Genomic DNA, 24,898 nt, shown 5'->3' with positions numbered 1-24,898 from the left:
CAATTAACAGAATAGTAAGTCAGTTTCTTCCCCCAATTCACAAGATTGATTTTTTTCTAGTAAAAAAACCCCACAGCCTCTGGACTGACACAACTGTGAATCACAAAATAGATTTTTAGTCTTGCTATTTCTAAAGTTTTAAGGAAGGATTTAATTCATCTAATGTCAGCTTCCTGCCAAGCAGGTACAGACAGCCAAACCAGTTTCTGCAGCTCCAAGTACAGCCAGTAGAAATCTAATCAATACAATTTGTGGTGCAATTCATCTGCCTGAACACAGAACCTGCTTCAGAAGAGCCAAATCACAGCCCTCACTCCAATGACTGCATTGACTGACTCTGCATGGGCTATAAACTGCTTTAGATGCAGGCACCCACTAGAGTTAGGGGAATCTGATCTGTAAATCAGGCTTCAGACAAGCTTCTCTGGGCAAAGGTATATTGCCATAAACTGTCACACCAACTGAAGCAAATGAGTCTATTTATAACACCACATCTGCAATTGTTTATCCCTATATTTCAATTTCCCTCATTATAGAAATTTTTGTATAAAAATTCTTTAAAGAATATAAAAATATTTTTGAGAGAAATGCTGATTCTTGGCAGCTCCACTTATGTCCTTTAACTAGCTTTATTAAACACACTTTGCTGCACACAAAAATATGGCTATAGGAGAAAATTTTGTTACAGTTTTAATAAAATGTCTGTATCTCACAGATATTTGTAGCATACAAAACAAGTGCACCAAAAATTGTTACTTCTGCAGTTCTGATGTTTCTACAGTAATCAATAACACAAAATGTAATACAAACCCACAAGTACAGTGGAAAGAAAATACTTGCTGCCAAGCTCAGCTTAGAAGGATAAAATACATACCTTCTCATGCTTCTTCATGAAGTTGGTCTTTCTAATTTTCCCATGATGCTGCAAACAACAGACAAGAGCAAAGATAATTAAAATAGTTAATAAATAATGTATACACTACAAATAGGAGTATGTTACTCTAGGTCAACTTCTTTACTACATTTCCAGTATTTGCCTTTGATGTCACTACCAAACATTCTTACTAGAAGCCCTAAAATTACACTTGCCCAGCTTCTTGCTTCATCTTGTCCCAAGTGCTGCAAAGCCAAAACACAACATGCTAATATTTTTTGGTGAAATGGATAAGTTGTTTTTTTTTTTTTTACTCAGGAACTGATGAGGTAGTAAAAACTGGTTGGTAATACAACTTCATGCTATCATCTTCCTCATAGCCTCAATCATCTAATAAAAAAGACAGATGATGACTATCAAGATTTTAAAAATGTATCCATGTATAAATCCACCAGAATTGTCACCTTTTATTGACCTTATTTCAGAATTTGGATGCTACAAAAGTTGGCAGAATGACAACCAGGAATTTAATCAATACAATACAAAGGTAGTTCAAGGTTCTTGAGCTAAATGACAAAAGGAAGGAATAGGGGAGGGTGAAGGGGTAGGGGTGGATGGTGAAGAAATGCAATGTAATTTAAAGCTGCACATTTTAAAAATTGTCTTTAAAAAGGAAGGACTATTGAAAGAAAATAGCCAAGTGCTCTTGGATCTCAACTAAAAATGTGAGGGTAAGATAAGGGCAGAAGTATAGTAAACAATGTTACAAATGAATGGATTAAAAAAAATAATCCAAGAGACATGAAGGATGAGGTGTAAGTGATGTAAAACGACTGAAGAGGTGCAATAATTGTTAAACATAGTTAAGTGCTATTTCTCAAAATATCACCTGATGAGTTCTTCCTTCTTCCACAGCCCTGAGAAGTATACCTTATTAAGATACCTTATAAGCATGCTCAATGAATCAGGGAAAAAAACTCAAATAAAGGAATTATTTTTCCATTTAAATGTTTAAAATCTTATACTTAGTATTTGTGGCCATCAATACTCAGCCACATCAAAATTATCTTAGTAAATGGGGCTTTACTTGAAAGACTTATGCAGAGCTAAACAGCAGAGAGGGCTTAGGTTCAATTCACATGATTTATCTGATTAGAAAAATTAGCTAATTCAGCTAATACATATCAAACACAATTAGAGACAGCAAAGCAATCATTTCATCATGCCTTTGAAAAATTGACTGCAGTGCTAACCATGACCTTTTAGAGAGGAAAGTGATCAAGCCTGAGGTTACACAGAATGCTTTGGATGGAGCACAACAAACTGGGATCTCCATATGGTATATATGGTATCCTGTTTCTGTACAAACACAAAACCCCACGTAATTCAGAGCTAATTTTCATTTAGCTTTTAATACTGTTTCTCTAAGGACTTCCTAGACAAATATTCCTATTCTTTCCTGTTTTAAAGAGTTCCAAACCAGCTTTGTTTTTTTCTCTCCATCTACTGCAAAGCTCTTGAATTTTCACATAACCAAAGGAATGGTGCCAACTATCACCTTCCTACTCTGCTGGGCTGTTAGCACTCCAGGCTGCCCCAAACTGTGACTTTATTTTAGCTGTAGTATAGCCTAGCATCTATAGAGTAGTGCACATGAGCAACTCAGTGACCATCCTTTTGTTTGCATTCCTTTTGCTTCTTTTAGTCCTTAGTTGAATCACTCCAGAAGATACTTTTCTGTCATCTATTCTGAATCTCACTACAAACCTGATAAAAATCATATTCTACTTCCCCTGTTCACATCAGTCATAAAAATATTGAGCTTGAAACCCCCTCAAAAGTGTTGGTTTTGTTGGGCTTTGAGATGCAGCTATTTCTGAAGTTCAATTTTAGACCTGATGAAGGGCTAACTGATATGCAACACACGAAGGAAAATGACTTTTGCTTCACCAGTTCTTTGGAAAAAAAATACCTGATAGAAATACCTTCCTGACCCCTGCTTCAAAAACCTTAGAAATTCATGTTTATTGTACAAAACTTTAATACAGCTCACGTGCAAGAGTGGAAACTCATGCAGAGATACTACAAAGGAGAAAGGAAAAAAACCTAAGCTGAAAAGGTTGTTCAGAGAACACAAGGAAGATGTGGCACTTTTTTGTACATGTTCTACAGACTTGACTCTTGCATGCTCTCCTGTTTCTGTGTAGAAACATTTCTTCAGCAAGAAAATCTCTAACAAAGAAATTGCTCCAGCCAAGTGCAAAGAACAAGGCTTGCCTATAAAGAAAATTTGCCTATCTACACTTACTACAAGTAACCCTTCACTCAGGAAAGGAGTCAATAGAAGGGAGAAACACCTATAGCTTTCAGTAAGATCCTATCACAGTTTGAACTGAAAACATACTAACATTTCATCACTAGAAACTGCAGTAACTTCTCAAAATGTGTATCTATGATTTTTTTTGAAGAGGGAGTAATATTTTTACAAATTTGTCTTGCCCTCATTTTCTTTAATTGCTTACACCTATCCATCACAAATGCCATGTATTTATACACACAGGCATATATCAAATACATACTGTAATAGTTGGTAAAATGCACAGAAAGCCCAACTGCCTGATCACTTTTCTGATACCTGTCTTCCCACCTACATTTTGTCAGATAACCCAAAATGAGGCAATGAGGCAGGTTTGAGGAGCTTGAAGATCCCGGGTCAGGAAGAGGCATAAAACAACAACTCATGGCACCACAGCACTTGTCTGCAGTATGACCACAACTTAGCTCACAGGAAAAAAAGAAGAAAAAAAGAAGGAAAAACCCATCAACATGTACATGGCAAGAACTATCAGAAAATTATCTTTAGCCCAGGAGTTGGTAGTAACAATTAACACATCCATCCTAAAACATGCATTACCACCATTTCAACACAACACATACCAGCTAATGTAACCACACCTCCTGAAAAAGCAACTGCTTGTATGTTTCTGTTCCAAAAACTCACAACTCCATAAAAAACCTAACAGAGTTATAAGTCATTTTATCTCATTAAAGGCCAAGGCAGTTTTGGTTTGTACCTTACTCTGAAATTCAAGTGTAGCTTATATCTAAGGACACTGTGGTCACTGCACTAAAATCTTGTCAAAACAAAGCTGTATCAACTCAGAAAAGCAAAGAACAGTGCTCATGCTATAACAGCTTTATGCATAATTTGACATGAAGAATTTGGATTTATTAGACATTTAAATCACTCAGTGATCATCACCAATCACAGTATATGTTCTACAGTAAAGCTGCTCATCAAATCAAATGAAGTGCACACAGAAACAGAGCTCAAAACAAACAGCTGAAGAGTTTTAAACCATGAAATTCAGTATGCAGGAATCCAGTTAACAGCACTAAGACATGAATTTTGTTACCTTAAGAAAGAATCTCTTATCTGTCCTAACAGGATTGTAGGAGGCAAGGTAAGCAGCTATTAGAAGAAATTTGGAGTAATAAGGCAGTTCCACATGGGTATGTGCAGAAAGTCCTATAAAATAAACAAACAGTTCATGAGTTAACCAAAACCCAGCCTGAACATCCACAGACTTCAAATTAAACATCCCTGCATTCATTTTCTTTTCCTTCTCTCCTGCTCTAGTGCCATAACTAAATAAGTATGACTTTCTCAGCCCCATTATAACAGATGCAAACTCAGGGAAGGGCCAAGGAGCATGACACAAAGGTAATATTCTGCAACCTTTCAGACTCTCAGCAACTGCACTTGAAGCATCAGGGATTCATAAATCTTCTGGAAAAAAATAAGATATAAATAATTCCAGGCTGCTTTCTTTTAAGGGAATCCTCCTGACAAACAAGGCAGATGAAGTGATACTTTTATATACAACTGTAAGTTTTTTCAAGATTCAACCTTCAGGCTCCTCTAGACCATCAAACAGCTTGTCCAGGAACAAGGCTGGCACGGTGAAGAAAGCAGCAGTGCTGCACTTCTGATAAATAGCTCATCTGTGATAAATTAGTTTTAGTCACTGTTCTATTTCCTACAGAAAATGTTTAAAAAATTTTAAACTTCAACCAGTTGACTCTGCCTCCTTGTATACGTGTATACCTAATTAAGATTAAACACAGATATTAAAATCCACAAAAACTACAGTATAGTGAATACCTGCTTACCCTCTTTTTGAGGGGAACTCAAAGTACTTTTACTTTGTAATTTTTATCCTTACAGTCTCTTGCTCTTGTTTTACATGCTTATGTATAAGGATCATCAAACCACCCTTCATCAGCTGGTTAATTACAGAAATTAAAGGGACTCTCTTGTGCCCTCTGCTTACACTTTTTACTTCAACAGTTTCTTGTTCTGTGAAGCACCTGTGTCCTTATGCTTTAATCCACAAATATCAGCAAATAAAGACTAAAGAATTAAACATGTTAAAAGTTATTATTTAGGATGCACAGTATAGGGAAAGGCATCCTAAATGACTGCTAATAATTATTTCCTCTCACATAAGCATAAAAGAACAGCAGTTTTAGTTTCACTCATAATTAAGAGATTCTCTTGTACTGCAGGCTATTTATAACATGCAATACCAAATAAACTCTTGCAGACATACAATTTAGTTTAACACAAAAACATCTGTTTTTTCTCTATTCTTCTGGTCAGCCAGTATTGCAGCACACACTGAACTATTTGATGATTTACACCTTTATTAGAGTTAGAATTTTATTTATTAGAACAACTTCTCAAGCATATTGCTATCGAACGCTGTTTTAACAACATGAAATTTTTGCCTACTACATACACTAATAAAAATGCATTTAAAATGAAGTTTCCCTTTATGGGGTTGTCAGGTGCAAAATATTTCATGATCATCTGGGAGAGTGTTTATTAAGGACACTTTGAATCAAACTCCTTTGGTCAAAATTGTTGAAAATTCACCAATCATAAACCAAACATAGGAAACAGTCTGATGATTGCATTTATCTCAAGGAATTGTCATGACAAATAGTATAAAAAATGGTCCCTAAACAAAAACTGGTCAAAAGACCATGACCAACTGACATCACCTGCAAAATGTTTCAGTATTCCTTCTAAATTGCAAATGAAGGCTGACAAATATATTAAGATTCAACTTTCCAGCCTGCCTAAAGTAAAAAACCAACAAAGGTCTACTTGTCCAAGGAAAGAACACTTGCATTTCTGACACTTCTATTTGCAAGAAATCTGGACCAGGACAGGTGTTTTGTTTAGGAATGTGCTAATTTGGTGCAATGCACCAGGTACAACATTCTCTTCTCCCCACTTGGACAATTCTGCCAGTTGGCACACAGAGGTTTGACCACCAGGGTTCAGGCCATTCCTCACCCATTCTGACATATAAAATACTGATGTAAAGAAGACTGCTTTTACCTGCAAAGGATATTAGGAAAGGTTACTCCTAATATATATGATAGGGAAGAAACATTTCTTTGTAGAACACCTCAAAGAACAATAATTACCCTGAACTGTAAGTGAATACCAACAGGTAGATTTGTCTGTGTGGTTTCATTCACATGCTCTCAGGTGACAATGACCAAGTGGAAGCAAAAAGCACATTTCACATCATTTCACATCACACACCCCTCCACAGTTACTGTGTTTGATACCTTTCAGTTGCCCAGGCTCTCCACCATCATGCTGCAAACGCTCCCACTGTGAGCTGAAAGACAGACAATGCAAATACATAAAGATCTGCACAGTATTTGACAGTCTTTTAGAGAAAGCTACTTGCTTGATATATTCTAATTTTGTGACACTGGCTAGGATACAGCTAGTGAGAGAATAATTTAAAATACATGGTCTCACTGTCTCACATGTAAATGCTAATAATCTGCAGACTATGCATTTGATTCAAAAAGCAAAAAATAATGTTAGATTAAGGCATAAGGGATCCAATTGGAAAATACCTATTTCCTCCCATCCAAATACCATGAGTAAGCAAACATCCACAGCGTTCCAAGTTTCAAGAATAATGCAGAACTGCATAAAAAGTAAAAACAGCGATAGTTTTAATTCTTTTCAATCTGCTAAATAACTGTCTATATTTGTGAGACCAATACTAATACTTCATAATGTAATTCTGAAGTCAATGGAAGTCATCAAGATGGATTATTCTGTCAGTGAAAAATGCCCCCAAGTAGTTTGGTGTTTTCCTAAATAACAAAAAAAATTCACTTTAAAACTTCCCTAAAGGAATGACATTGCTAGCAATTTCATATTTTGGATCATTCTGTACACCACAAGGGGATTACAAAAAGACAGCTCCTTCAACAAACCTATTTTGGCTTGTTTTGTAAAGTTCCTCATGAACAGAGTTTATCAGCCCTAAGCCATAACACTTATAAAAACAGTGTAATGGGAGCTCAGGTAATATTTAAATTACAATGAATGACAAAACAACTCATCAGTGAGTTAAGGTTTTATCCAATGTCTATTTTACAGGCAGGAAAAAGGTTAATTTTCCTTTCAGTTCAGGTAGCACAAAAGCTGATACCAAAGTTCTAGCCCTTTAAATTACATGGCCAAGAAAAAAAAAACAGAGTAAGCACAGTTCTGTGGCCAGAAAAACTCACAGAGAGATTTTAATTCCTCAAGTACTTACTTAAATCCTAGAACTGTTAGACAGAAAGCTAGAATCTCTAATAAAAATCAAGTCAAGCTCAAATTTATAATCAAAGAACACTGTAGAGGGAAATTACTTATTTGGAAACAATTCACAATCTATTTTGTACCATAATCTTTTATTACAACCTAATTAGAGTAGGCAATTACACAATATAAAAAGTCAGGAAGATCCCGAGTAGACTGTGTAATGAAGATCAATATTGACTATAAATAAATATTTGAGCTAAACAGTAAAATGCTGCATGCTACAGTGAAGTCTGGCTTGAAAAAAGCAAAATCAATTCTCTTTTTAAAGGAATGATCACATCTCTAGAATTTTAGCAAAGACTTCTACTACACACTCAGGTTGTGACCAGAATATTCTATAGCCTCAATGGCATTTAAAGGAACAAAGTCAGTATGTTTTTACCAAGATAAAGAAACCAAGCAATACTGGATGATCTCTCTTCACATAGTGTAACATCAGAATCACTCATCTTAAGGGTGGAGAGAACATTAAACCCAAGCCAGTTATTACCACTGTGAATAAATACCACCATCCTTTTTTCTAGCAGTCTGGCAGCTTACGAAATAAACAAGGAATCTAAAACAATACCAAGAACAATAGCCATTAATAGGAAAACAGATTTTAATGCTGTCAAAATGGCAATTCCATGTAAGAAAAAAATTGCCCTTGGAGAAGAAAATAAGGGGTCAGAAAGCACAGTCAGCAAACAAGCCTGGCTCTATCAAACAAAGCTAAGAAACACGGATACTCAAAATCTGCAATGTCTCAAGAATTTTGAGGCTTGCACACATCCTTGGTACAGTGAGTATCTGGCAAGCTAACACACACAGCAGTGTGTTTTAAACTGTGCCTGTATATTCTGGTGATGGATTCCCATGCTTGGTAGTTTCATACATTACAGAAAATGGATCCAGCATCACTGTAAAGGAGAACAAAACCTGCTGCCACTGCTTTACTTATTGAATCTTTTATATTCTACAAATACCACTTTGTTTAAATCTCCTCCTGAGATATGCTATTTCCAACAGTGTATGGCAAGAAAGAAATGCACATTAAAAGAAAAAAGATTACATCTAGCAAAAAAGAAACACTAGCCATGAAACACAGTGAGAGGAAGGCAGTTAAAAACAGCAACTCCAACAAAGCAAACAAGCCTATGCCCTCCAAATTACCTGGATATTTCCCGGAGATAAACAGTCTGCATTGCCTTCTTCAGATGAGGTTCAATGTTCTTCCAGAGTTTGCGGGTGTCGCGTTCATTTGCTGCAGCAAGCCAGGATCAACTCTGTTAACATTTAACTCATACACCACCAAAACTCACCCCTGACACCTGAACAGTCACAGGCACGACACAGCCTAACAGCCTGACTCTGACCTGCTGCTTTAGCATGATGCACCATCACCATCCGTCCAGCAAGCAATGCTGCCACACGAGGCTGTTTCTCTGTGACTGTTCTGAGATAATCTCAAGATTATCAGCTTGACAAAACCTCTCCTCTTGGTTTCTTTCTTCTCTTAGCTTGACAAAGAAATAACTTAGCCCATTACTTTGTCAAAGTCCTGATGGTTGAGTGAGGAGAAAGACTAATAGGAAGCAGGAAAATTTTCAGGGTATTTCCACCTTTGCTTCCTAAAACACCACCACCAAATAGCAGGTACTGCTTCTGCTGCAGGTGCTAATGACTGGGTACAACTGGAGTGAGCACTGCTGCTGTGACCTGAGACACCACTGTGCCACCACAGCACAAGGATCAGAGCAGAGTCTTCACCAAAACCCACGGAACAGCACCTGCTCTCTCACACACCTCTCCAGTTACAGACACAGCCTTACCTTCCCCTCTGACCACTGGCTCACAGTATTTGGCAAAATTGAGCGCTGCCTACGAAAGCAGAAATGGAACACGTTAAAGTACAATCCATCTGATCCAGCTACAGACTACAACCAGCAGGGTAATTATCTCCTTTGCAAAGCCAACAAATCCTTTGAAGTCAATAATTATGCCACTTGCTTACAAACATTATACTGTCACAAATGGCATAATTACTGTACCATAAAATACAAACAGAAGTAATCTATCACAGGTTACATGGCTTTGAGCTCAGCAAGATCTGTTTATCATACTCGGAGGTTGCATTTTTTTTTAACTAACACAATAATTTATCATTATAAATGCAATAAAAATGTTACAATGAACTTTTCTTTCTCCCTTCATTTTCAGATAAAACTTTCCATTCCAGGAGAAGTTCAGCACACTTAAACACAAGCAGAAATGATTTATTTTTTCAAAAATTATTTCTTTAAAAACATGCTAGCATATTCCATATGCAAATTAACTCCTTTTGCCTAAAGTAAGATTAAGAGATTTTTGAGAACACTACAAGCAAGATTTTCTTCTAAAATGTTTTAATCAATATCACACAGAATTTTGTAAAATACCAATCCTCAGAAAAAGATTCTCTTTTTGTCCTACTGCACTTTCATAAATCTCTGTGCTAATATACAAAACTCAAACTGTAACTTCCATATATAAATCTAATAAAATTCCAGAATGTATTATTAATAATCACACATAACAGCATACACATTTAGAGTGTATTAGACACTAAGGAGGTCAGAAACCTGCATTCAGTTGTGTCTGTCACTATCTTCTACGGAAGAGACTTGCCAACCACAAAGAATTTAGGGTCCAATCACATAAGTATTTTCATAGTGTTGCCCAATCAAATAGTGCATCTAAACCTAATGAAATTCTCATAAGCAGAGCCCTCAAGTACATCTCTGCAAGAACTGTGACCCTGGTTTCCATTTCTGTCTCCAGCAATCTCATTTGCATACAAAACCTGTATGGTTTTATATGAACAGATAAGTTCAGCTGAAATTTAGCAGCATGTTCCTGAGGGAAACACAGGCAGAACATTCAGATCATCTCTGGAGCACTGATTTCTTCACTGATAACATCAAACTTGTAAAATTTCCTCGTACAGGTAATTAAATAATTGGATTAAGATAATGTTGCTAATTGTTAATAAGCTTGTACAAATGTCACCATCAAGTAACTTAATTCTCTTCTGTTAAGCTTGTTTACTATTACATTATGTGGTTAAAACACCTTTTTCTAAGTACTTTCAATTGATTACCAGAAAACTAGACAACACTGGAAGCCCTTTACAGCCACAAAACAACTGCAACCTTTGTTATGGATTTTAAAGGCAGCTACATTTTAAGCTAACACATTCTCAGGAGGGCAAATTTACACCAGATATAAGAAAGACTTTTTTTACTATGAAGGTGGTGAGACACTGAAACAGGCTGCCAGAGAAGCTGTGGATGGCCCTTGAAGTTCTGAAGGCCAGGCTGGATGAGGCTTTGATCAATCTGGTCTAGTAGAAGTCATCCCTGCCCATGGCAGGGGAGATGGAACTTGACCTTTAAGGTCCCTTCCAACCCAAACCATTCTATAATCTCTAATTATTCCTTTGTCCACATTCAACAATAAGTCTAGACTTTCATTTGGAAAAAAGATCACAAAACAAAACAGCAACTCTCAAGAAGCTCATCTCACCAGATGCCGAAGTTCCTTCAGATCCCTACAGACCATGTAGAAGACACCAAGCAAAATATTGATATATGCAGCATAGAAATCTGCAGAATATTCTGGGGGATGATTCTGAGACAAGATCTTCTGCAGATGTCCTGTTTAAACAAAAATAAATTTTGCCGTTTTCAAGCCAACTTAATAAATCGACCACGTTTGTGGAAAAACAAACAATACCCATCACTAAAAAACCCCAACAAAATCCACCAAAAGCTACACTGATTTGAAGAACCAGCAAATGTAATTGAATTAAAACATCCCTTGGAGTTGTTCTGGAAAGTGGAAAATGACAAGATCTTTACAGGTTGTGTGAATACAGACTTGTACATTCCAGTAGCTGTTACATATTCTGGGCTCTGTACAAGGCACACTGATAAAGCTGGAAAAACTTTTCAATGTCCTTTGACAGAGTGTTATATAATCCCCAAAAAGCAGATTAAAAAATGAGTTTACCTATGCTGTAGTCTGGAAAATACATGGTGAATGGCTCAAAGCAGCCCATGTTTGGACGGAACAGTTCCCACACTATTTCACTGAGCAGAATGACTGTCACATTTCTGTCAGTCTACACAGGGAAAGAAAAAAACCACATGAGAGAGTGACAAGCAGGGAAATAACAAAAATCCAGTGCATGTTAGAGCATCAATCAAAAAATTATTCTTCTGACTCTTCTGTTTCAAAAATCATTAAATTTAAAGTTTATTTCTATACTAGTAATTTGCATTAAAGCTTCAGCTGGCCTAATCAAGCAGATCATACATTTGCAAATCTTTATAATTATATGATATTTGTCTCCAACCCCTGCCATTTCACTGACATGTAAGCTTTCTGGGGTGATATAATACCAAATAGATTCCACCCCAAAATTAAGAGAACATTTTACTTCAGTAATTAAACAGAGATCTTTAGGGCAAACAGAAAAAGTTAAAAAGTAAAAAGAAAACTCAGTGCCTCTAGAACCAAGATATCTTTTACTTTATTTAAAAGTCAATCTGGTCTTTAAAGACAAACACACAGACCTCCCAAACTAAAAATGTAATATTACCTGTTTACTCTCCCAACTGTTTTACTAGTTAATAACAGTGGAGCTGTTTATAGTAATATATTTTTATAATTAAGTTTTTATTGACAGAATGCCTGCTTCTGATTGGATGTTTTGATCAATAGGTAACAAAATGCTTCATATTAAAAATTACATTGTTTTATTTTGGCAACCCTTCAAAATATTAGCTACTTAATATGAAGCTAAAACTACCTGTGAAGATAAAGTGTCATTTTCCTCTTTGCAAGGTTTTTGCAACCCTACTAAAAATTCTGCCTAACAAAAGATGCTTTTAAATATTGTTCTTCAAGAAAGACATATGAAAACTATTAAGGCACCTCCATAAAACAAAAGGAAGGGACCTGATTGAACTGACAGTGCTGTGAATGACTTGAAAGACGTTTAAATGCTATTCCCTTCCCTGAAATGTAATGAAAATCTTCTTTTTTAGTTACTTTTCCACTTCGTGGTGAAGCCGCACCCACCCATATTCTTTACTGTTCCTTCTTTGTTTTTATGGAACATAAGTATTTTCTTTGCTTTCAACAAGTACCTTTCTGCATTTCTTTCAGCTGGTTTCCTCTCCCAGAACTCCAAATGTTTCAGCTGACAGAAGTGCTAATATACACTCAGCTCACTTCCTGACTGATCATCCAGATGAAGAACTTCAGTCCTCAGAGAAATCAAGCATCCATTCCCTGTTCTTCAGCACTGACCTGCCAGTCCCACTGTATCCTTCACTACTACTAGAGGTGTTCCTGGCCTCCTTTCACTCCAGGAAAGGAAGACATGCAAGAGATTTGCTCCTACAACATTGCTCTGCAACACTGGCTGCACAACTGTTTTAAAAAGCCTCAGTCCAGAATCCAGAATTTAAGCAACTGGAATATCAGCATTGAAGACAACAGATTTGTTTGGAGGTTAGTTTTGAATCTGGGAGTGTTCCTCTGCCATATATAAATCTTAGTCTATGGGGTTTTGATCCCTGAACAGCAATGACAGACCCAAGTCTGCCTCCCTTCCCTGCAGAACAGGTTGTTTCTGCTTCAAGAGCAGCCTAATCCAGAACATGGGCAGACCAGACAAAAAGAGGCAGAAAATGCACCAGCTGTCAGGATTAAGAACACAGCTGTGAATCAATCTTCATTCAGTAGAGAAATCAATGTGACCAGAAGATTAAGAGCACCACACAAAAGCTTGAGATAACAAGCATAATTTCAGCTATTTACATGTTCAGATATTTCAAAGTACCAGCATCTTACAGTTTTGTCTTCAGTTTCTTTTCAGGGAATGAACCATTTTTGCTTATTTCAAGGCAAAAGTTTTGATGCCTCAGAAGCAAGAAAGGAAAGCACACTGTGGTTTACTCCAATCAGAAACTTACTGAGGCAAAATTCCAGGAGAAGTGTGAGAAAACTCTCTAGCAAGTCAAAGCACATTCACAGCTGCTGAGCTGTGCAGCACCAGCCAAATGAAACAGCTGGCAGTCTCCTGAAAATCTCATTCTTCAAAAGACAAATAACCTAGAAAAGACAGCTATATATCTGACACAAACATTCAAAGATTCTACACATCAAACATTGTAAATAAGATACCATTAACCACAACTAAAAAAAAAACAAAGGGGCTAATAAAAATCTCACAGTTTTTAGATTCTAGTTTGGTTTCTAGTTTTGACCACTGTTTTGAGGGAGTTTTGAGGGGCTTAATTTTTCAACTTTTCTCATCTAAAGAATCATTTATCTTGATCTGTGAGCCTGGATGTACAGGCACCACATGTTCAGTTACTTTCAACAGGCAGGACACATACAATAATTTCTTTCCAAACACTCACCAACTCTTGAAGCCTAAGAAATGCTGGCAGGATGTTTGCTTCCATTTCCCTCAGCTGTTCTGCTCTATCCAGAACCTTTCAACAAAACAATGATATTATATAGACAAACTCAACTCCCACTCTCACATGGATTTAAAATGAATTCTTAGCTGCTGGGAACTGAATTGGAGAGATTACTGCTTCAAATATGCTTCCAGGAAGCCCAAGCAGCTCTGCATCTAAAAAAGCATACAGTCCCTAGACAAGCAACATTCTCATGCCTTATGGCAGGAAGAATTATTATTTAAGTCCAGTTAGGAATATCACAACAAAGTCATGATATCCTTAACAACTACTGAAACCTCCATTTTTTTCCAAAATTCTTCTCATGTTTCAAATTTTCATGCAGTACAGTAAGACTGTAACCACATGCTTACTCCAGGAGAGTTGTGTTTTCCTACCATTATATGATTTTTCAGAAACAAATAAGAGCTGGTATTCTGAATTTTGAGAGAAACTTTTCTTGCAATTGTTTGCAGCCTAGGAATTTACAGGATTTATTGTATGCAAACCTCACATAGCAGTAACAGATGTAGCATATGTACAGCTTAAACAAGAAACATCTTAAGCAAATGACATTTTAGAGTCTGAAGAATTAAAACAGAAGCATGAAGACATCGATGGTTACACTTTAGCAAAAAAATGGGCATTTCCAGCACACCTAAAATCTTGACAGAAATGAAAAAAGAGAATAGAAATACATTTCTTTTGCAGCTTATTTACTACTTGCAATATAAATCTAAATTCTGAAGCTCGTTACTTCTTTAGAATTATTGCTCTTGAGATATAAACTACAGGTCTGTAGAAAACTATGTTTTCTATCCTATTACATATCTTCTTGCCATGAAAATCATACAACATCTATCATTTCTGTTGCCCACAATAAGGAAAAGAACTTTATGTGAACAACCAAACATTTTCTGAAAATATTACTTCAGAATCCCACCACACAAATCTGAAAGAACTATCTCTGCATCAATATCTCACACTTTGTGAATTTATTAAAAAATACAATGTATGATTTTATATTGAGATCTGCATGTGGTTCATGTAATATGTGGCTTCAGGAATGAAGAGTGCTTTACACTACAGACCAAAGAGTGGCTATGTATTTTTACTAATAAAATACTGCTTATTGGACCCAGTGACTTGTAGCTACCAAACACAAAGCTTTAAGGTCTTGATCTAAGCATAAAATATTTTTTAGTTAAATGGGACACTACAGTTCCTGCTTACAGGAAAATGTCCAGTGGTTCATAGAAACAGCCTTCCTCCAGGTCTATAAATCTATGTGTTATTCTCTGGTGTCCATATAGACTTGCCCCTCTTCAATTTTTTAAAATAGCCTATACTTTCTAAAACTGGCTGCTCACTTACATTTAAAAAGTAGCTTGATACTTCTGTAAAGTGTATATTGTAAATCTATGAATGGCAACAAGTTATGTCTACTCCAATTTTTCAGGTAGTTAAAATGAATAAATTCATTTTTCATAAGTAATCACAAGCATTCAGCACCTATGCTTGGGTTAAGAGAAACATTTAGAATCCTTTGCTTGAAAGTAAATATTCATCTTGAGTTACTCTGAGTTAATTGAGCTGAAATATTACATTATTTACTCCTAAAATGAAATGGAATAAGTCAGCATTGCCAGTTTATGTCACCAGCATGCTGGTCTTCCATCAGTCTCAATTTAAACCACTCTACAATAAATCCAGATGACATAGGTTAATAAATATGAATTGATTTCTCCCATTCCTGTCTGTTCCCATGCAGAATGCAACTGAAATACTAATTTAATACTTAATTCTTCTGAGGCAACAACTATTTTCATGATTCAACTGAAGCTTTGTAGTTATTTTAAAGCTTTACTTTCTACAACCATTGTTCAAGGACTTTCTAATTTTCTGTGTGATGCCAATTTTCATAAAATACATGAAGAGTTCTTTAATGATGTAAAATAGTTTTTAATCCAAATACTAATCTGAAAGCAAGATTTTACTGCAAGAAGTATTATGGGAAATACACTGAATGTTATTAGAGAGATAAATTTTGGTGTTTATGGAATTGCTGAAGAATGTCAGTATCACTTCTGTGACAGTAAGCTGACCTACTTCCATTTATAACTTTTTATCTGTTTTAAGCATTGGTACATTATTTCCTTCATTCCATTTCTAAGAATTATGTCAAATTTATTAACCTTGTGACCTATAGGAAACCATGAGATAGTACTGTTTCCACTGAACATGATATGAAGTTATTTAACTCAGTGGCAAAGTATTTTTAAATGGGAATAAAACACATTTAACTACAGCCTGTGAGACAGAATGAAGAATGTTCAGTATAATTATGAATTTCTTGTTTGACTGCAAAAGCACCCCAAAGCAGTATGAGCACATTGACAGCTTAATGACCCTGGGTAACCACACTGCATGTTTCTTACAGCAATCAATCTTACCCATGTTCTTGTTTTCTTAAATAATCAATTTCAACTCTTTTTAAAAAAACCTTGATTTCTACTGCTGGCCTAAATTTTCAGTCTGAATATTCTGCCGGTTCACACTATATATATACACATTTACACATCACTAATGCTACAGCTTTCATATTGTCCTTCCATCAGACTTCTTGTATGACTGAAATTTGTTTCCATGTTCATCTCTCAGCACAATAAATGCTGTTGTAGTCTGCAAATTTTAACTCCTTTATGTAAAGATTATCACAGTAAAAAACCCTGAAGACTTAAACCAAATTCTAGGGTTCTAGTATTACACTTATTCAATTGCTCCTGCAGCCTAAATTCTGATTATTTTTCCTGCAATCTGCTGTTCATTCCACTTGAGCATATCACCAATTTTTTCACTGCAGTCTTTTTTTTTTCCATCCTAATTTTAAAACTATAGGTCCTGTCTCTGAGGGCCACAAGTGTAGCTGAAGATGTAAGATCTCAAAAGCATTTTTATAGAGGAAGTTATGCATTTTAATTCCTTACTATTATCCTTAAGTTCTATTCTAGCAAACCAAGCCTTGTCATTTGCATTCTCCATGTTCCCTTCTGCTCTGTTGCTCACCTCTGCTTTCTCATTTGTGATGCTATTTTCACAAGGAAACAGATAAGCATGACTTGGTAATAATAAAACAAATATAGGCTCTCTATATTTAAAGATTTTGCAACACTATTACATCCCAAATTTAAATGTGTGGTATAATTTATGTTCATTATTAGTTATGCCATAGAGTTTGTGTGTAGGAAAAAATCTAAAACCAGGAGGAGAACAGAACCTCACCTAAAGCCTGTAAGCCAACAGAAAGAATCTGTCAACGGGTTCTGAAAGAGCTCTAGTGAGAAATTTAGTGCAAACTGCTGTATAAAACACACATTTCACATACAAATTATCAATAGCCATCACTCATACTCTCTCAGCAGGATGGGACTGGACATGAAAATGAAATGACTTACAATGTAAAATGTTTGATCTTGAAGCTCCTGACTGGCCAGAGCTTGTTTAAAGAGACGAACAAAGTCATTCAAAGTGTCACAACGCACAGGAGAGGCCTGCTCTGTGCCAGAGGGACAGCTCTGCAGCTGGCTGAGAATTTCTTCTAGCAGAAGTCGTGATGTAAAGTATTCCACACAGTTCACAAACACATGAGGAAGCTGAAGAGAACAAGAAAAATTACACAACTGTTTGGCTTTTTCAGCGTAAATACTCCAGGAAGAGTTTTCTCTTCTATATGAGAGAACCAAAGAAACCATACCCTGCCAACAGAATATAGTGCAAGCAAATACCAAAATAACTTGTTAAAAAAGATCAATTATGTACCTAGTCAAAATATTATGTATCACAAACTGAAGAGAGAGCTGATGAATCTTCAAATGGAAGCATACCTTCTAACTATTTTTAAACACTGAAGCACATCATATCCTTTAACTATGTTGAAAAATTGTGAGCAATACATAAAAAGAAAACCAAACAGCATTTAGATCAAAGAAATTTAGACAACTGTAAGACATAACAGTATCATAAAATGGTTTATTATGAATTACACTGTCTAGAAAACACAGACATCTCAAAAGAAGTAATCTCCCCAGCACACGCCCCAGAACTACTGTGAATGCTTTTGGCATTCAATGCAGACAAATGATAAAGTGTAAGCTTCTGTATCAAACTCATGTCATCAGCATGATGGTGCAGAACATTTTCAGAAAACCAGATCTTTCCAAGCAAACAGTGAGTGAAAAAAACAGAATATGAGATATATTATACACAACTTTAGTAATATTGAAAATCTACAGTCATTTGTCTTTAAATAGAAGGCACTATAACCCATAAAATATCAATGGTCAAACCTACCTATGGCAACAAAAGATAAGCTATGTCTTAAAAATAGGGTTGCTAGAAAATTATCTGCACAACTCCATAATCTCTGGTAAGGCAGATGCTCTTTTTCACACTGAACATTAAAACCTCTGGAAAACATTAGTCACTGGGATGCAGGAATGTGGTTGTCTATAACAAACAAAAAAATCCAAGTACTTCATTCCAGTCTTCCTACTGAAATATGATTCAGCAGCTGTGGGGAAGTGTGGGTACACGCTGGCAATCCACTCACACAGCACATAATAAAAAGCTTTCCCATGATTTTGAGCACCATTAAAAGGAAAGGGCTGCATCACCAAAAAGCAGCTACTCCAAGTGCTGCACCTCCACAGCAGCAGGAAAGCTGGGTGCCTCAGATGTGACTCACACCACCACAGCACACAGGAGACACCCACATGTGGCACAAGAAGTTCTGCAGAGCTGCTCAGAGCAGCACTTCCCAGGGCCTGGCCACACCTTTGGAGATGCTACAAGAGGGCAGCTCAGTAGGCAACCTCATGCAAGAGGATCATAAACCCCTGCCTCCTACTCCTCTCCCTCTGCAGAATTGTTAATCAAGGGGGTTTCTGCATAAAACCTGCAGATAAAGTGATAAGGTCACTCTGGACAAGCTGATAATATCCAAGCTATAGAAACATACCAGTAGAAATTAATGGTTCAGGCATGAAATGAGTACCTGTCATTGGATTTAAATCCCTGAATTTCATGTCTGACAAAGACAGAGATATTAACAGATCTAGACAGAAATTTCTGTAATGACACCCTTGAACTCAGGACTTTAAAACATGTTTTGGAAAAAAATTAAAACAAGGAGTCAATGGAGCTACTTCAAGCTAAGTCATGGCGACAAGATGAAAAATATTGGCCTCTTTCCTTATCTTTTTTTAAACTTCCTTTAAAAAGTTGATTGATATTTACATCAATGGAAATTGATATTATGTCTCAGTATGCACAGTTTCATTTTATCCTAAGTGGCCTAGTGAGCAGAGTGATGCACTCATGACACAGTAAGTGGAGGAGAAGAATCAGGAAGGCAGAAATGGCTGAGGAAACAAACCCTTTTGAGAAAGTAGAGGCCATTTTGAGAAATCATGGTTATAAAGTGTAAATTCAATATCCTTCATGACCCTTCTTACCTGTAAGGTAGTTAGAAGAGTTTTCATCACATAAGTTTTTCCACTAGATGTGTGTCCATAGATAAAGATGGATGGAAAACTAAACTGCTGACGCTAAGGGGAAAAAAAAATTGTTGTTGTTTCAATTCTTCTTCTTTTCATTCAACAGATACAAGATTTAACAATGAACTTTCCCCCTGAAAGAAAAGTTATTTCCTAATTAAAGCATTAAATACAAACAGCAATTATTATAGAATCAGCAAGATCAAGTTTTATGTTAGATCTTTACTGAAATGCTGGGGAGTAAGTTGCAAGAATCAAGTATCACATAACTGCCAATGAAACTGCTCCAACAAACAACAAAACCACACACACACAGTGGGCTTTTCATTCAAATTAGTCAACTAACTGAAACAAAACCTTGGCAAGCACAAACTGCAAGCCATACATTCCCCTAGCTTCTGCAAACACTGCAAACTGCCTTTCTTTTCATTAGGACCAAGCAGAAAATAATTAAAGGGCATGAAGGAGGAGATGGTAAAGCTTGCTCTTCTTTCACAAGGTAATATCTGATGTATCTATTCATGTAATGGTCCTGATGCTGTTAATTTCATGTCATTTTCTTAAGATGCAGGGAAATAATGGAATTATTATTTTTCTCCATTCTGAAGAGAAAATCTGACAGGTTTTCACACAGGTGAAAATGAAAACACAAGTTTGTGTTTTAATTTCTAAGAATGTAAGTATATTGACTTAAAAATGAATACAAAAATAAAATTGACACTTTTAATGAAAAATAATAGTCAATTTAGGCAAGATGAAACACTCTTGTGCAAGACATGCAGGTTTGAGTATCTGCACATTGATCAAGAACTGATCTATTTTTAAGAAGAGTTGTGTCCACTATGCTTGTAACATACATAAAACTTCAATACTGTAATTTGATGTTACTATTATTAGTATCCATAATTAAAGACAGAAAACAGATACTAATTTCCAGTTTGTTATTGAATGTAAGCAGACATTCTGCAAGCAAACTGCTTATAAGCTTGCAGATAAAAATCCCCATTACTTTTTACCACAGCTTTGTGAAGCAGTAACAGAATCATTTAACAAGCCAGTGGTTTCTAACTCTTACAACCAGCCTCAAAAATACTACGAATCAGAACAATTTAGTGTACTTAGAATTCAGACATTTAGATTAGATTAAGAGGTCAAAACCAAACAGAATTTCTATGCTGACACTGAAAAAAATTACCCCAGAACTTTAGGTCTAGGAGGAAGAGACTCACTGCCTAGTAATAACTGGCAAAGACAGAGGAGAGTTGTGGCAAAATCAGAATTCAGAGAGGCAAAGACACAAATAGCTCTAAGTTTGTTTAGGTCCTTCCAGCTGCAAGACATCCTTTAACCTTCCAACACTAATGTTCAAGACAGTAACAAAAAATAAAACTTCAACAAAGAGGCAACCAAAGCATGCTCTCAGTTATTACCGCGCCTAAGTGGGTCGCAGCTGGTGAGAGAGAGACGGTGAGTCTTGTATCTTGATCAGAAGGCTTGATTTATTAAGATATTATATATAATACATTATGACTATGCTAATAGAATATAGAGAGAGGTTTGCAGAGCAGCTAGGCTAGGCTAAGAATAGATAGAAAGAATCTATAACAAAGTTGTGGCCAAGGACTCAGTCCCCTAGCTTGCACTGGTGATTGGCCCTTAATTATAAACATAGGAAATGAGCCAATCAAGGTGTCCCTGTTGCATTCCCCAGCAGCTGATAATAATTGTTTCCCTTGTCTTCTGAAGCCTCTGGCCTCCAGAAGACGCAGAAATCCAAAAGAAAGGATTTCTGTGGAGAAATGTCTGCGACACTCAGTGACATCACAAAAGCACCCTTCAATTTCTGTTCTCCCCCTGAGCCAGCAGAAGGCCTTTGCTGTAGTCAGACACAGAACACAAGGGCACTACCTCGCCAAATAGGGACAGCAGCGTGGACACCTGGGACTCCCGGCAGGGCACCAGACCCTCCAAGTGGAGCAGGTCAGCTGCTGGGTATGCTGGGTGCTCCAGATTGGGCATTCTGACCTTCCTGCAGTTGGGCACCTACACATGCACGTCCTTCTGAGGTGCAGAGACAGGAAATTATCTGGAAAAGAAAAAGTTTCCATTATCATCTGCTTCCGTACACAGAAAAGGAAAAGGAACGGGGTTTGATAAAAAATCTGAACAGACATTCTAGCTCAAGATAAAGGTGTGACTATGACAGACTGAAAAAGACTTTGGTAAAAGTGGACTTAACTGTGTAAGGCATTATACAAACATTTCCACACCAGAAAAAACCCAAAAAAGCAACTCAAAAGGGAAAGGTATACAGCATGTGAGCAAATCAATACAAGAATTATCCTAGTTTAGTTAACTGAGGAATTACACATTCAATTCTGGTTTAATATACATTTAAAACTAGCAAGAGAATAAAAATGAGTAGATTAGTCACAGATCACCACCTCCCTGAACAGCCAATAAACAAGGATTTACAAACAACAGGAAAGAGGTAGGACAGAAGGAAAGATAAGAATGACACAGTAATAGATCTCTGGCTGCTAACAGGAATGCCAACCCCATCTTGCAAGGAGCACAGGCATGTGAGGAAAATCCAACTGATAGTAAAGACTGGAAATACTCCTTAAAAATAGTAGGAGTCCAAACCAGTGACACAAAACTAATAGCAATGCCAATCTACCTTTTAGACAAGGACCAGATAAGGAAAAACAAAGCTCTTGACTGCTGTAACACTGGCAAGGCTGGGTTTTAATGACAGAATACAGAAAAACTCCTCCAAGATATTCTTTGTCTGCACCTCCAAAAGATGGTACCTTTACCTGTTGTGATGCAGAGAGAACTGAAACGACCCCAACAGCTGGATTCTGACTTGGTCAAACACAACCTGACAATCAAAAACAAAGTTTAGAAATTTTATTAAGGCAATAAAGATATCAACTGACAGGATTATCTTCATGTTATCAAGACAAAGATAATAAACAAAGCACTCCCAATTGTTTTAAGTGTAAGTATTTACAGAAAATACATTATGCAGGTTATAAGTAAAACAGCACAGGAAAAAAGTACTAGGTTAGCAGAAGGAAATCAGGAATTGCAAGGTAAAGGGAAAACAAACTGTTCTGAAAGAAAAATGGAGTAGTGGATTGCACTAACAGGAGAGCTACTGGGGTACAAGGAGGTTTGTAAATATAAATGTATTTATGGAAAGACCTTGAAATAAAGTTCCTTTTGGGACCAATCTCTGGTCAGTATTTCCATAAACAGATTTGAGAAAATATTTTTTTCTTTTGTTTTTACACTTTGCCTTCAGTGTCTTCTAAGGTAAAAGCTGGGATTGTAGAATCAACAGAAATATAAGTGGAATTAATGAGGAAAAAAAGGATATCCCTGATGACATAAGTAATTCAGTACTTGTATTACACCTGCTTGAAAAGTAGAAAAGTAATCACATCACACACAAGTACTACAGTTAGATATCAAGAAAGTAAGTCAGAAGTAACTTGAAAAATAAGTGTATTTATAAGTCAATCACATTTAAGTATTGGAAATCAAAGTAATGCTGCTGTCAGGGGCAAAAAAAAAAAAAAACAACTCAATCATATGTATCAGGCAAACTATTTCCTATACACAGAATCACACAATGAGCCTTGGTCCATTTTAACAGCTTTGAATGGGCCTGTGCATCTCTCTCCATTGTATCTATTCAAAATGGAATGAAGACACAAAAAACCAAACAGCTTGATTAAGGCTGCTATCTAAAAAGTTAGCTAGGTATTTCAAGGATGAAAAGAAAAAAATTACGACAGGAGCCTCTAAAAGCAAGGACAAAAAAGTGGGGGAAAAGTTCTAGAAAAGGCTGAAAAACTTGTGTAAATTTAAGGAGAAAAAAAAAAGACTTTCCAAGGCCACTTCCAGGCAAACTTCCCTGGGGAAGCACAAATCGCCTGCTGGCTGCAGGGTCTCTGCTTCTCACACATCCCTGCAAACGGCAACTTTCACCAAACATTTCACACATCTCAGCCCATTTTCAGCTTTTATATCAGGATGAAAACCTACATCTCTACTGGTTATACGCAGGTGTCTTAATCTGCAAGCCCATTCACGAGCTCACAAGAGAAAGGACGCCCAGAGCAACGTGTTCACAAAACAATTCATTTAGATTAAATGCCAATGATAACAAAAGGTAAGTATCAGCCAAAGCTTGAATTCAGGATGTTCCAGCCCGGGGAAAGTTGTACGTTTGACTCCAGCCAGACCAGGAAGGTGCCAAAATCAATTTTCAGGCTGAGACCGAGTAAAGCTGTTCAGAGCACAAGTTAAACTTCATGGCGGAACTTAATTATTTACTAGGATTTCTCTCAACTCACTGGTCCCAAAATACCTACAGCTGGCAGCCTTTCCACACTCTAGCATAAAAAATAGCTGAATTTAAGAGATTAGCACGGTTCTCCGTCCCCCTCAGGCCCTACAAGGCCCCTGGCCGGCACGGGCGTGCCTTGGCTGAGGGGGAACGACGACCCCCGGCCTCCATGGAGCGCGGCTTAAGGGCTCCTTCCGCCACGCGTGTGTGAGCCTGAGGGTGCTCCTGGCGTAGGGGGCGGCTCAGCCCGCGGCGGGTTTCGCTCCCGCACCGATTCCTACCGAGAAAGCGGAGCAGAAGCCCGTCTGCTCCTTCTACTCCTCACTACCCTCCGTCCTTCCTTCCCGCCCGCCACGGCTCCTCTCACCGGCTCCTCACCCGCTCCCGCCGCCGCGCGCGCCGCCGTCCCGCCTCCTCGACCTGCGCGCATGCGCCGTGACCACAGCGGGTCCGCCAGGGGCGGGGCGGCCGTGAGGGGAGTCTGCCGCTTGCCCTGCCGGGTATCCTGCGGGTTATCCTGTGTTATCCCGCTGAGAGAGGCTGTGGGGCTCTCTGCCCTTTACCCAGCCGGGTATCCCACGGGATAACTGGGAGGGCCGCTGGGGCACTCTGCTGCTCACCCAGCCGGGTGTCTCACAGGATATCCTGTGTTATCCCACTGGGAGAGGCGCCGGGGCACTCTGCCCCTTCCCCAGCCCGGTATCCCACAGGATCTCTCCTGTGTTATCCCACTGGGAGAGCCGCCGGGGCACTCTGCCCGGGGGATACCCCTGGGGTATCCCACGGGATAGCCTTGTGTTATCCCGCCGGGGCACTCTGTCGCTCGCCCAGCCGGGTGTCCCGCAGGATCTCCTGGGTTATCCCACTGGGAGAGCCGCTGGGGCACTCTGCCCTTTACCTAGCTGGGTATCCCACGGGATAGCC

General features: G+C 37.6%; 1 protein-coding gene across 5 annotated transcripts in view; it reads right to left on the bottom strand.

Moving 5' to 3' along the window:
• Positions 1-24,383, bottom strand: part of ORC5 (origin recognition complex subunit 5) — a 69,903-nt gene extending 45,520 nt beyond the window's left edge. The window contains exons 1-13 of one of the 5 annotated variants that reach the window (XM_063155542.1): positions 24,342-24,383; positions 22,434-22,498; positions 21,523-21,700; positions 19,573-19,665; positions 17,515-17,712; positions 14,018-14,092; positions 11,595-11,706; positions 11,109-11,239; positions 9,377-9,425; positions 8,718-8,808; positions 6,521-6,573; positions 4,291-4,403; positions 875-922 (exon numbers count right to left, since the gene is read on the bottom strand). In XM_063155542.1, coding sequence (XP_063011612.1) covers positions 875-922; positions 4,291-4,403; positions 6,521-6,573; positions 8,718-8,808; positions 9,377-9,425; positions 11,109-11,239; positions 11,595-11,706; positions 14,018-14,092; positions 17,515-17,712; positions 19,573-19,665; positions 21,523-21,633 — 1,074 coding nt within the window. In that variant the 5' untranslated portion in view covers positions 21,634-21,700; positions 22,434-22,498; positions 24,342-24,383. Of the gene's footprint in view, positions 1-874; positions 923-4,290; positions 4,404-6,520; positions 6,574-8,717; positions 8,809-9,376; positions 9,426-11,108; positions 11,240-11,594; positions 11,707-14,017; positions 14,093-17,514; positions 17,713-19,572; positions 19,666-21,522; positions 21,701-22,433; positions 22,499-22,824; positions 22,869-24,341 lie in introns of those variants that run through there. The other 4 variants (XM_063155543.1, XM_063155544.1, XM_063155541.1 and 1 more) reach the window with 4 other exon arrangements.
• Positions 24,384-24,898: the final 515 nt, after the last annotated feature.

Source organism: Melospiza melodia, chromosome 4, assembly GCF_035770615.1.
Source record: "Melospiza melodia melodia isolate bMelMel2 chromosome 4, bMelMel2.pri, whole genome shotgun sequence".
NCBI classification, from domain to species: Eukaryota; Metazoa; Chordata; class Aves; order Passeriformes; family Passerellidae; genus Melospiza; species Melospiza melodia.
The sequence above is the reverse complement of the archived record's forward strand: the minus strand, read 5'-3'. Positions and strand labels throughout refer to the sequence as shown.